Genomic DNA, 13,518 nt, shown 5'->3' on the forward strand with positions numbered 1-13,518 from the left:
ATAGAACAGTTTGGTTTGGTGGGGACCTGTTGTGGTTTAAGCCCAGCTGGTAAATCAGAACCATGCAACCACTCACTTGCCCCCTTTTTCCCCCTGCTCCTGGAGGGATGGGGAGGAGAGTCGAAAGAATGTAACTCCCACAGGGTGAGATAAGAACAGCCCAGCAACTAAGGTACAACACAAACCACTACTGCTGCCACCAATGGTAATAATGATAAGGGAGATAACAAGGGAAGAGAATACAAGCACTCACCACCTCGCTGATCAGATACCCAGCTGAACCCAGGCAGTGATCTCGCCCTCTGGGTAACTTGCCCCCAGTTTATATATTGGGCATGATGTGCTGTGGCATGGAATACCCCTTTGGCTAGTTTGGGTCAGGTGTCCTGTTTCTGCTTCCTCCTGGCTTCCCCTCTTCCCTGGCAGAGCATGAGACTCAAAAAGTCCTTGGTCAGAATAAACATTACTTAGCAACAACTAAAACCATTGGTGTTATCAACATTGTTCCCAGCCTGAAAGTCAAAACCACAGCACTGCACAAGCTAAGTAGGAGAAGAATGATTGCTACTGCTGAACCTGGGACAGTACCTTAAAGGTCATCTAGTTCCAAATCCCTCCCATGGGCAGGGATGCCTCACCTTAGACCATGTTGCCCACAGCTCTGTCCAACCGTTCCTTGAACACTGCCAGGGGTGGTTCTCTGGGAAACCTGTTCCAGTGTCTTCCACCCTCATAGTGAAGGATCAATTCGTAATGTCTGATCTCATCTGCCCTCATTCAGTTTAAAGCTATTTCCTCTTGTCCTACATGCTCTTATAAAAATTCCCTCTCCAAATTTCTTGTAGGCCCCCTTTAGGTATTGGAAGGCTGCTCTAAGGTCTCCACAGAGTCTTCTCTTCTCCAGGCTGAAGAAGCCCAGTTCTTTCAGCTTGTCTTAATAGCAGAGGTGCTCCAGCCTTATGAGCATCTTCTCTGTTATCCTTTGGACTCATTCTGACAGGTCCATGTCCCTTTTATGTCGGATCCTCCAGAGCTGAATGCAGTACTGGAGGTGCAGTCTCCAGAGAGCAGAGCAGACGGGGACAATTGCCTCCTTTGACCTGCTGGTCCTGTTCCTTTTGATGCAGCCCAGCGTATGGTTGGCTTTCTGAGTTGCAGGTGCATGCTGCCAGGTCATGTTGAGCCTGTCGTAAGCCAACAGTATCACAGTATGCTAGAGATTGGAAGGGACCTCAAAAGATCATCTAGTCCAATCCCCCTGCCAGAGCAGGAACACCCCAAGTCCTCTCAATCCATTCTCCATGTTATATCAACTTTTACAGATTTTTTTCTTTTTTTATTTTTTAAATGTAGAAGGCATTAAGATCTATTTACTACCCCAAAGTAGAATGGAAATGTGGGGACTAGAGTTATAACAGCTACATGGTATGTATCACTTGCCTTATTCCTGGAAACCTGGTCCAGGATTTGTTTTAGACATGCTGCTTTACCATTAAAGTGCTGCATCGCTATGCTGTAAACGTAAGGTGAGTATTAAATGCTGAGAACCAATTTGGCAAAGTAAAGTAGTTTCGTAGGCCAAGCTGCCATTGTTCATTGACTCATGCGGAATTTGCTTGCAGTTTATGAAGAGAAGATAAATCTGTAAAAATAATGAAGTGTTCTTAATCTAAAAAAAAAAACCCAAACAAAAACCCAAAACCACTTCTGTTTTAGCAGAGGCTTCACTAGTCATCTCCTTGCCATTTTGTCTACAGCATTCAGGAGGAGGATTTCACACCATTTTCTAGGGTGGTATATCTGTTCTAGATGTTTATTAAATAGAGCTCTGTAATTAGATTTTAAAATGTGTAGGCATGCAGAGGACTAGACAGATCCCATTATACATTGTCAAGTGCCCAAGTAGTTTGTCTTGGCAGTCATATGTTTCTCGTAAATATTTATCTGTTCAGAGCTAGATATGGTCCAGGGGCATGAATTAGCTGTTGCTTTTTAACAGCATTTAATAGATCAGTGCCTTTTAGTGTAGAAGTGGGGAATAAATTTAATTTTTCTACTACAGACCAGTCAGTCTCACCTCTATGCCTGGCAAAATCTTGGAGCAGATTCTCCTGGAAGGCATGCTAAGGCACATGAAAAACAACAAGGTGCTTGGTGACAGCCAACATGGCTTCACCAAGGGGAAATCCTGCCTGACCAATTCGGTGGCCTTTTATGATGGGGCTACAGAACTGATGGACAGGGGTACAGCAGTTGTTGTCATCTACCTGGACTTGTGTAGAGCGTTCGACACTGTCCCACATGACATCCTTGTCTCTAAATCGGAGAGACATCAATTTGATGGATGGACCACTCGGTGGATAAAGAACTGGTTGGATGGCCGCACACAAAGAGTTGTGGTCAATGGCTCAATGTCCGGCTGGAGACCTGTAACGAGTGGTGTCCCTCAGGGATCAGCGTTGGGACCGGTCTTGTTTAATATCTTTCTCAGTGACATGGACAGTGGGATTGAGTGCACCCTCAGCAAGTTTGCCGATGACACCAAGCTGTGTGGTTCGGTTGATCCGCTGGAGGGAAGGAATGCCATCCAGAGGGACCTTGACACGCTTGTGAGGTGGGCTGATGCCAGCCTCATGAAGTTTAACCATGACAACTGCAAGGTCCTGCACCTGGGTTGGAGCAATCCCAGGCACAGCTACAGGCTGGGCAGAGAAGAGATTCAGAGCAGCCCTGTGGAGAAGGACTTGGGGGTGCTGGTCAATGAGAAAATGAACATGAGCCGGCAGTGTGCGCTTGCAGCCTAGAAAGCCAACCGTATCCTGGGCTGCATTAAAAGGAGCGTGACCAGCAGGTCGAAGGAGGTGATCCTGCCCCTTTATTCTGCTCTTGTGAGACCTCACCTGGAGTATTGTGTGCAGTTCTGGTGTCCTCAACATAAAAAGGACATGGGTCTATGGGAACAAGTCCAGAGGAGGGCCACGAGAATGATCAGGGGATTGGAGCACCTCCCGTATGAAGATAGGCTGAGAAAGTTGGGACTGTTCAGCCTGGAGAACAGAAGGCTGCTTGGAGACCTCATAGCAGCCTTCCAGTATCTGAAGGGGGGCTATAGGGATGCTGGGGATGGACTCTTCATTAGGGACTGTAGTGATAAGACAAGGGGTAATGGGTTAAAACTTAAACAAGGGAAGTTTAGATTGGATATAAGGAGGAAATTCTTTCCTGTTAGGGTGGTGAGGAACTGGAGTAGGTTGTCCAGGGAGGTTGTGAATGCTCCATCCCTGGCAGTGTTCAAGGCCAGGTTGGAGGAGTCCTTGGGTAATATGGTTTAGAGCGAGGTGTCCCTGCCCATGGCAGGGGGGTTGGAACTTGATGATCTTAAGGTCCTTTCCAACCTTAACTATTCTATAATTCTAATGCTGCTGCATTATGAAGGAATTACAGGCAGGTCAAAAAGAGGCTCTTCCAATTTCTTTCTTTGAGGGGCAGGGAGCCACTGGCTGTTTTGAACCCAGAGAGGCTATGCTGGGGCCTCTCTATTTCTGCCTCTACCAAAAAGCAGTTGTGTGGTGGCACTTCTGTAGCAGTGTTTTATCTACTTTTAAGGGTTATTAGCAATGTGTGCAGTACTTCTGAAGTTAAATCTTTTAAGTAGCACAGGGTACACAAAGGTTTGAATGGTGTTTTAGTATGTTGTGGCAATTCACATGCAAGTAATACCTCACAGCAGCCTTCAGGGAAGAAAGAAAATGAGACTTGTGGTGTCCTAGTTTTTCTTTAGTGGAATCTAAGAGAATATGCTCCATACTCCAGATTGCCATTAGAGTCTGGAATACTTCATGAAATGAGCTGGCATGCTCTCTTGGAGTAGAATCTATCATTATAGATTGACCAAAGCGTAGTCATGCTTTTGTTGTGAAATGTAATCAATACTTTTAAATGGAGCAGAAATTCTAGGCTTGTCTCTATCAGCAGGAGACTGAATCTATTTTGCTATTGTAATACCTAGTATATCATGTGGAAGGAATTTTTATTGTGGATTTTGCAGCATACCCCTTTATTGAAATTGCCTTGAGTTACTGCTGTTCTTTTCATTTAAAATGATGTATTTTTTGTCTTGAAATTACAGTATGATTGATAACGTGTTTCCTGATGAAGCAAAATTTGATGTGGCATGAATAAAATAGTTAGAGGTCTTCCTTCAAAGAATTTGAAGTTACTTCCCAAAGTTCTCACTAACAGATGAATCATAAAACCATTGTGTTGCATGATGGGGGAGTGGGGGTGGGGTTTAATTAGCTTGGCAGAAAAGCCAGTGTGTAAAGTTACTTCGAATTATTGAGGCTTAAATAATAAAACAGTTTACAGAAATCTTCAATAGCTACAGTTGCTGTGTTCTCAAATACAACTTTGATTTGCTCCTGTGTCTTTTGAAGTGCAAGAAATACTCACCTGAAATATGGTAACTAAAAGCACTATGTTTTGACAGACTGGCCTGTAACATTGCTCTCAAAATAGCATCCCATCAAATCTACCTGAAACAAATGGAATTGAGCAGTGATAGATTGAGTTACAAAAGGCCCCTGAAACTCTTGAGGTTGAATATGTGTTGAACTTACAAGATCTGAAAAGGCAACAAATAATGAAGCTACACAAGTGTACCAATGGAAGCAAGTTAACTATTCCCAGCAGAAAGTGGACAAATACTACTTCAGATGAAGCTGCTATTGTTATCAATCTGTATACTATTTGCAAATGTTTTCCTCTGGTTTCTCTTTTGTCTGGAAGTAGTAGGTAGGTTTGTGTACTTGTTTTTCCTTTTTTCTGTCGTGTCTGAGGTTTTTCACCATGTGGCTTAGAGAGAAAATTCCCACTTAGAGAAGAAATAGTCCCACTGACTATTACCCACTTCTGGTGATACATGTGGGTGCTAGTGATATAGATAGCAGTAGCCTGGAGGACATAAAGAAGGACTACAGAGCCCTGGGAGAGGTGGTTAGGGACTCTAGAACTCAGATTGTCTTTTTGTGAGTTCTAAAGGGTACAGGGGAAGACACTAAAAAGGCTAGGAGGATTGGCGAGGTTAATAAATGGTTAGAAGGGTGGTGTCATGGTCAGGGGTTTGGGTGTCTTCAACACAGGACCCAAGTTTGTAGGCCAGGTCTACGGGGGGCTGGTGGAGCTGGTCCAAGAGCAGTTTTGGTAGGAGGCTTGCCAGACTGGTCAAGGAAGCTTTAAACTAGATGTGTTGTGGGAGGGGGGCATCATTCCATCCCAAAACACCCAGTCAGTTGCCAGCACCTGTAATAAATGCGTAGAGCAATATAGAGAGATTCCAGCTGCTTCAGCCAATGAGCCAGCTTCATTTAGAGCTTAGCTCAGATGCCTCTATACAAACGTCCATAGCATGGGGAACAAACAAGGAACTAGAGGTGTGTGCACGTCTATGGGGGTATGATATAATAGGCATCACAGAAACATGGTGGGATGGCTCCTATGACTGGAGTGTTGGAATGGAAGGTAACAGGCTCTTTAGAAAAGACAGGCCCAGCAGCCGCAGAGGGGGAGTTGCTATTTATGTTAGGGATAGGCTGGAGAGTATGGAACTCTGTCTGGGGACAGGTGAGCAGTTAACAGAGAGTTTGTGGGTCAGGTTAAAGGGAAAACAGCTATGGGAGACATTACTGTGGGGATCTGTTACAGACTGCCTGATCAAGAGGACTCTCTGGATGAAGGACTCTACAGAGACATAGAAACAGCCTCACGCTCACAGGCCCTCTTTCTCATGGGAGACTTCAACCACCCTGATATCTGTTGGAGCAACAGTACGGCCCGGCACAAGCAATCCAGGAGGTTCCTCGATTGTTTGGAAGACAGCTTCCTTGTGCAACTAATAGAGGAGCCGACAAGGAGAGGTGACATGCTTGACCTCGTGCTCAACAACAGGGAAGGGCTCGTTGGAAAAGTGACACTCCAGGGCAGCCTTGGATGCAGCGATCATGAGATGGTCGAATTTGAGATCCTCAGGACAGTGAGAAGAGTGTGCAGCAAGCTCACTGCCCTGGACTTCAAGAGAGCAGACTTTGGCCTCTTCAGGAATCTACTTAGGAAGGTTCCATGGGATATAGTCCTAGAGGGCAGGGGGGCCCCTATCACTGTAGTAACGGGTTCAAACTTAAACAGGAAAAGTTTAGAGTGGATATAAGGGCAAAGTTCTTTACTGTAAAGGTGGTGAGGCACTGGAATGGCTTTGCCAAGGGAAGTTGTGAATGTTTCATCCCTGGCAGTGTTCAAAACGAGGTTGGGCAGAGCCTTGGGTGACATGGGTTAGTGTGAGGTATCCCTGGCCATGGCAGGGGGGCTGGAACTTCATGATCCTAAGGTTCTTTCCCACCCTAACTATTCTGATTCTACATAAAGTTAGAGAAATAACTATTTAATGTGAGTCGTGCTTCTGTTGAAACTACAAAAATCTTACTTCAGCTTTCCATTACTTCTAGAAATTCACATTCTAACTCCTCTTTTTGTTAAGAAATTGTTATCAGTGCTACAGTAGAGTGTCTAGGTTCAAACTGGCAATTGGCAGAGGTTCATTTGGCAGAACAGGGCGGGTATGTGACAGATACGTGGAGGGGAATCCGCTTTCCATTTTATGGCATGTTTGGCTCATAACTTCCCTATAAATGATTTTTGAGAGGTAAAATAATTGTGTACTTTGATTGTATAATGCTCTGTTCAAAGAACATCTTTAACAATACAACAGAAATTCCGTTCTTCACATTCTTTTGAATGAGGTGTAGACACAAAATTTGTATCTATAGTTCTGTGGAAAGGAGCCCATTTTGTGTGTTTGACTTATGGAATTACCTGATTATCATATGACAGAATTTTAACTTTCGTATTAGATTTGTCTTAAAAATGTATTTATTGTTCTCATTTTCCCTGAATGTTTTCATACTGTGGTTTGGGGGGTTTTCTGGTTTTTTTTTTTTTTTTTTTTGTTTGTTTGTTTGTTTGGTTGGTTTTTGTTTGGTTTTTTTTTTTTTTTTGTGACTGATCCTACCTCTCTAACACCAGGGATATGTTTATTGTTGAAATAACTTAATGCTAGAAGAACAGAATTTGAAAAAGCACTTTGAAGGAGGAGATGCTAGTATTTAACTGGGATCATTCAAGTTTTTAAAAAGGCTTTGTTTTTTGCTTCCTATAGGTAGCACAGTGGCACTTGTAACATTCTAACCATGGTGTTCTCTTCCTGCTTGCATAAGCCTACCATGTGCTACAAAGTTACATCAACTGCTTGGTTCTTAAAATTGAATGCATTAAAAAAAAAAAAGAAGCTTATAGATGAAGAAAAAAATAATTCTTAATGGGTAGAAATGGCTTCAGTCAGGGTTCCAACTTGCTGAATTATTTCATCTCAGAAGGAAAAACTGTGTAACTCTCAAAGACATTGGTGGACTGCTTATGTCTTATGGCCCCTCCTTTAAATGTAAAGAATAAATGTGTTCAATTTTCCTTTTTGCCTTCAGGGACATCATCCTACTCTCATCAAGGTTATGGCTGTGAATCAAAGCTCTATAGCCTTGACCATGGCCATGAGAAACCTCAAGACAAGAAAAAGAAAACCTCTGGCCTTGCTACCCTCAAAAAGAAATTCATTAAGCGTCGGAAGTCTAGCCGGTCTGCTGACCATGCCAAGCAGATGCGTGAGCTCCTCTCAGGCTGGGATGTCAGAGATGTCAATGCATTAGTAGAAGAATATGAGGGGACGTCAGCCTTAAAGGAACTTTATCTACAAGCTAATTTGGCAAGACCAGAAGCCAGGACGCTACAAAAAGACATGGCTGAACTTTATCAGTACAAATATTGCACTGATGTAGATTTAATATTTCAAGAAACTTGTTTTCCTGTGCATCGTGCGATACTAGCAGCAAGATGTCCATTTTTTAAGACGCTGCTTTCTTCCTCACCAGAGTATGGGGCAGAAATAATAATGGATATTAACACAGCTGGCATAGATATGCCCATGTTTTCTGCTTTGTTACACTACCTTTATACAGGCGAGTTTGGAATGGAGGATTCAAGATTCCAAAATGTTGATATCCTTGTGCAGCTTAGCGAAGAATTTGGAACACCAAATTCATTAGATGTTGACATGCGTGCGCTCTTTGATTACATGTGCTACTATGATGTGGTTCTTAGCTTTTCATCCAACTCTGACTTAGTTGAAACTTTTGGTGGAAATCAGAACTGTCTAGATGAAGAGCTCAGAGCTCACAAAGCTGTTATTTCATCACGATCTCCATTTTTTCGTCACCTGCTGCAGAGGAGGATACGAACTGGTGAAGAAATCACAGACCGAACTCTACGAACTCCAACTAGAATTATATTGGATGAATCTATCATACCAAAAAAATACGCTAAGGTTATTTTGAACTGTATGTATACAGATGTGGTGGACCTCTCAGTTTTGCACTCCAGTCCTTCAGTGGGCAGTTTAAGTGAAGTTCAAGCTCTTGTAGCAGGAAAATTAAACATGACTAGGGCTGAAGAAGCTATGGAGCTTTATCACATAGCACTGTTCTTGGAGTTTAACATGCTTGCACAAGGTACGTCATACTGTCCTTGCTATAAAATATATGACCTTACAGAACAATTTCTTAGCTATTTTGCAGTGTAAGTATGTCTATTGAGTATTGCTGTCAATGGCTGACAATCCCTAGAAAGACTTATTTTTCACTTGTAGAGAATTGTGTTGTATATAATCCATCTGTGATTTCTAAGGACAGAAGAAATGTCGTGAGAGCTTTTAATTGTATTGCACATTATTATTAAATCATGCTAGTTAAGTCAGATATGTATAACTGGTATTGATAGTTCTGTTTTTATGTACTTTAATCTATGATGCATATTTTGGGTGCAAATGATGGGAGGATACAAGAGATCCTTGTTGAGAGGAAGAAATACTTAGATTTGTTATGAAGTGCCCCTATGTGATGTAAACTTGAATGATTATTTCTGTTGCTTATGTTAAAGAGGGTACACCAAGCTTGCAGTCTTGTGTTTAGAAAGTAAATTTGAACAGCTTAATTACACTAGTCGTGTGTTTTTAGTGTCTTCTACTTGATTTACAAAATTGAAGGCAGGGGCAGTTGGTATTTTAAGACTTAAAGCTTAGAAGTTTTCACTTCTGTCCATTATTCTAGAGGGTCACTCAAATCTTGATAACGTACTTCCTGTACGTGGAGTCTGGCCAGGGTTATTACAACCTCTGGTGAGGTGGTGCAACTCTGACTAGGGAACTAAAAATACCTCTTGTGGTGGCAGGAGCTTTATTTGTTGTTTCATCTGTTGGGGTTTCAACTATTTAGTGGCCATATTCTACATAATGGGATATGGCACTTGCTTCAGGCCTTGCTAGTGGGGGATAAGAATTTTACGTTTGAGCCAAGTGGCTTGCCAGCACCTCAGCATCATGCTTGGGTGGCTGGAACCAGTGAGTCCAACAGTGTGGGCTCAGTTTTGGTGGCCCTGTAGTTGAACCAGAGATGTAGTGTTTTGGGGGTGCTGACTGGGAGGAGGTAGGGGCATGCAGTGGCCTTCAGAAGTCTGGTCTTCTTTCCCTGTGTCTGACCACAAAAGTGGTGAGCTGTGGGGAGGTTGTTTATACGTAGGGGAGAAATGCAGTAAAATCAAGCCAAGATTGAAATTTATTGTATTATCCAATATACCCCTTTAGATAATGAAATTCTAGTCTTTTAACTGGAACTAATGATGATTTTACAAATCACTGCTGCATTCCCTAGCTACAGGAGAAAGCAGTAAACAATCTGTAGAAAATCTGTATGCCAGTGAAGTCACTATCTAATAATCTAATCCTCAATTTGCTGAGTTCATGTTTAGGTCATTGGTACTCTGCTGGCACTGAAGGATTTTTCTGGTATAATCTTATAATGAAAATTAAAAGAAATCTTATTTGATCAGGGAAAAGTACATCTCATAATCACAGAATACAAGTTTGGAAAGGACCTTGGGAATCATATGGTCCACCGTTTCTAAGCAGAGCATGACATAGACTAGATGGTCCAGCATCCTGTCAAGTCTAATCTAAGAAGTGTCCAATGCTGGGGAATCCACCACTTCCCTGGGGAGATTATTCCAATGGATGATTTTTTTCATTATGAGAAATTTTCCTCTTGTCTCCAACCGGAATCTCCCTATCAGTAACTTGCCCATCACCCCTTGTCTTTTCCATGTGACTCCTTGTGAAATGGGAGGTTATTTTTTTGCAGCCACCCTTTAAATACTGGAACATGGTAAGAAGGTCTCCCCTGAGCCTTGTGCTAGGCTGAATAAACCCATCTCTCTCAGCCTTTCCTCATGTGGCAGGCTTCCCAGTCCTGTGATCATCTCTGTGACTGGAAGCTGTCACTCAAACATCTGACTTCTAGATGTTATGCAGAGCAATGCTAGAAAAGGGAGTATTGTGTTGGTGTAGGCAATCACTGAGCAGGCAGTTCTCATGAAATCTTATCTTTGTCCTCTGACAGCACTTTTCTACTCTATTGTGCTGCAGGTGTGCAGCTTTGCCCAAGCTATGACTTTTGCAGCAGTTCATGTCTTGTGTTTCTTCTCTAGATTTCCATACCCCCAGGCAGCTCAAGTTTTTGATTCACTTCACTCATCTTAGCCAATTGTGAACTTGCTAAAGCTTGTCTCCCTGGTTTCCTGGAAAATATTTTTGGGTCATTATATGCAAGCCTAGACATTCTTTCCAAGTTGTTTTGTTCAGTTTTACTCAGTTTTGGCTGGGTATTTGTAACTGAGTGTCAAGTGAAGTTGATGTATTTTAAAGCTTCTGATCAATTGTTTGTATTTTCAACAGATTTTTAGTATGATTTGTCTTCAGGGACTTTTCTAAGTATCCAGATGTTGTGATTTTTCTTAAATTTCAGCAGATGATTCAGCTTTGACTTTTTTCCATGGAAATCTTCCTGTTCATAACACAGTGATACTCCTTTTCTGACGTATTTTAATAGATGGTTTCCCCATGTTGAAGTCACTGTCCAAGCAAAGCAAGACTGCTTTATTTAGAACTTGCTCTGCCTTCAGCTTGTTTCAGCTGATAGTTGCCACTTTTCTTCCAAGATAAAATTAATTGGATCTTTGAATGAACTAATTTGAATAAATGAACTAATCAGCAAGCATATCTCATCTGTACAGCTGATAATACTGGAAGCCGCTTGTACCTGTGAAGTGAAGCTCTTCACTGCTTTTACAGAGGCTGTGAGGATTAGAGCCCTCCCCAGGAGGTTCAGGCACATCTTAATGGAATATTTCTCTGCCCTGCCTGCTTGTTTCTGCACTCTGCTCCTGCTTTTATGGCTTCATGCTAACTTGCTGCCCTCTGTCAGCTGTACTGTGATTGTTTTAACACATAGACTCACCAAGATCAGGTTTAAAAATCACTTAGCCCTTCCTCTTCTGTACCAGGTGTTAAACCAGATCAGTTTCTGGCACTGTTTGTCATATGCTGTTAAAGTAATCCCTCCTTCAAGTCTTAGTGGTGGATGTGGCAGTGCAGTATTGCAGAGAATTTTGACTTCAGGTATCTTAATTTTATTAGATAGCTATTATAAGTATGTGAATCCTCTTCTGCATCTTGGCTCTGTTGTTTACTATTATGAATAGTCTCCCTGTGTTTTTCTGTTTCTCCCAGTGTGTTTTTTCTGTTACAGGTTTTTGGATACTAGGACTGAAATAGTTTTGCTTGGGGATATTTTCTGCCTGATGAGAAGTTTTCTAAAGTAAAATTGACAACAAAAACCCCTTAATGTCAAACTTCTTGTTTTCCTTTTATTTTTAGGTGTTGACTTTACTTGTGACAAGACTAAGAACTAAAACTTTATTTTGAAGCTGTATTCAGTAGTGCTGCCTTTGATCTAGAGGTAGATAGTGCCTGACATCAAAAGTACCATTGATCTCAGCAGGACTGAAATACTGAAATGCCAGAAAGCCCACAGTAGCGGTATTAAATACACACAAGTTTATTGTGGGAAAATTAGAGCAAATATGTCAGTCATTCATCAGTGTAGTAGGGCAAGGCTCAAAGGAATTAGTCTGGCACTTAAAACTGTAAGGTAAATTGGGTATGATTAAGTAAATATTAACATAAATCTGACCTAGTATCTCCTTACAATGATTCACTCGTACCCAAGCCTGATATTATGCTTAGGGTTTATATGGTGAAGTTTGAGACTCGAGAAAATAGGAAGTGGAAAGGATCTTCCTTAGAGCAATTGCATTCCAAGGCTATATGCAAGGACAAAGAATTTGACCAAGTTGTACAACTGAGTATATAAAATCAGTTTGTAATATCAGTTTGCAGAGAAACAGATCTGGTCACCGTTTCCAGATTTTTTTCTTCAGTCACCTGTGTTCCAGGAACTTAAATCTGAACAAGTTTAATGTACAGCTTAAATCTGAACAGTGATGGCTGGCCTGTTCCTTTCAAATATCAGTTCTTCTTCCCTCAGCCCTTCGTTGTTCCCATGTTAAGTTCTTCCCTCTGGTTTATTATGGTTAAGTTGGCAGCTTTTTTTTTCTGACCCGTGATTGTTTTCTGTTTAAGCTGGATCAGCTTACTGCCTGCTGCTGAATGTGCTGCTTCAGGAATGCTGTTATCAGCTGATGGCTGCAAGAAGCCAAAGATGTAGAAGTGGATTTCAGGCTTCCTAAACATGCTTTTTGCACATGGCAGGAGCAGAAAAGTAAATTAAGTTTTTGTTGTTTGGTAGAGAAAACATTAAAGAGCTTTTACCACATATTTGGAACACTTTAACATGTGACGGCTACCTTACATTTCAGACTAAACTTAAAACTTCAAAAATCCAGCTGTTAATGTCTTAGAATGTTTAAGGCCTTTGTAACTGCCATATCATAAATGAAAATACTTTTAAATAATACCATCTGCATTGTTTTAATCTGCTTCCTGATTTAATATTTCAGGTGGTTGCATAATATGCTGTATTGGATTCAATATAACTTGGACTTTTCACTGTGGAAGGATGGTTAGCGTAACTCAGAATGCTCCCTGGCCTTACCTTCACAGCATTTTATTTTTGCCTTTTCATAGTTAATCTGAAGTGCTATAAAGTTGTGAGCTTTGTATTTGAATAAAGCAAAAAATACTTTATAAATATATGAAGTAAATATATACTTAATAGTGCTGTAATAGATGTACTTTGGATTCAGCCTTCCAAGGGTGAGAGTACATGAATGTTTTGAATTTTTGTGCTTACAAAAATCAGCAGAGGGATTACAAATAGCTCAAAAGAGGTATTGAATTTAGCAATAGACTTAAGTGTTTGACCACTAGTGAACCCTTCTTTATCTCCAGTGCTACTTAGGTCATGTTTTCTTTTCTGCAAAACATTCACCTAGTTTTGCATCTTCGTGTAAATTTGCAGCTAAATTGAGGAAGTGTGGTCTGGATGATCGGGTAGTGAGGTGGAC

The 13,518-nt window shown here is 41.5% G+C and overlaps 1 protein-coding gene across 3 annotated transcripts in view; it reads left to right on the plus strand.

The window, feature by feature from the left end:
* The window catches only part of BTBD7 (BTB domain containing 7), a 63,029-nt gene that overhangs the window by 28,449 nt on the left and 21,062 nt on the right, over positions 1–13,518 (plus strand). For all 3 annotated transcript variants that reach the window (XM_061359895.1, XM_061359893.1, XM_061359894.1), the window contains exon 3: positions 7,533–8,612. In XM_061359895.1, coding sequence (XP_061215879.1) covers positions 7,533–8,612 — 1,080 coding nt within the window. The remainder of the gene's footprint in view (positions 1–7,532; positions 8,613–13,518) is intronic.

The sequence above is a fragment of the Neopsephotus bourkii genome, unplaced genomic scaffold (genome assembly GCF_033783945.1).
Source record: "Neopsephotus bourkii isolate Nb327-2 ecotype Australia unplaced genomic scaffold, CSIRO-AGI_Nbou_v1 NB_998, whole genome shotgun sequence".
NCBI classification, from domain to species: Eukaryota; Metazoa; Chordata; class Aves; order Psittaciformes; family Psittacidae; genus Neopsephotus; species Neopsephotus bourkii.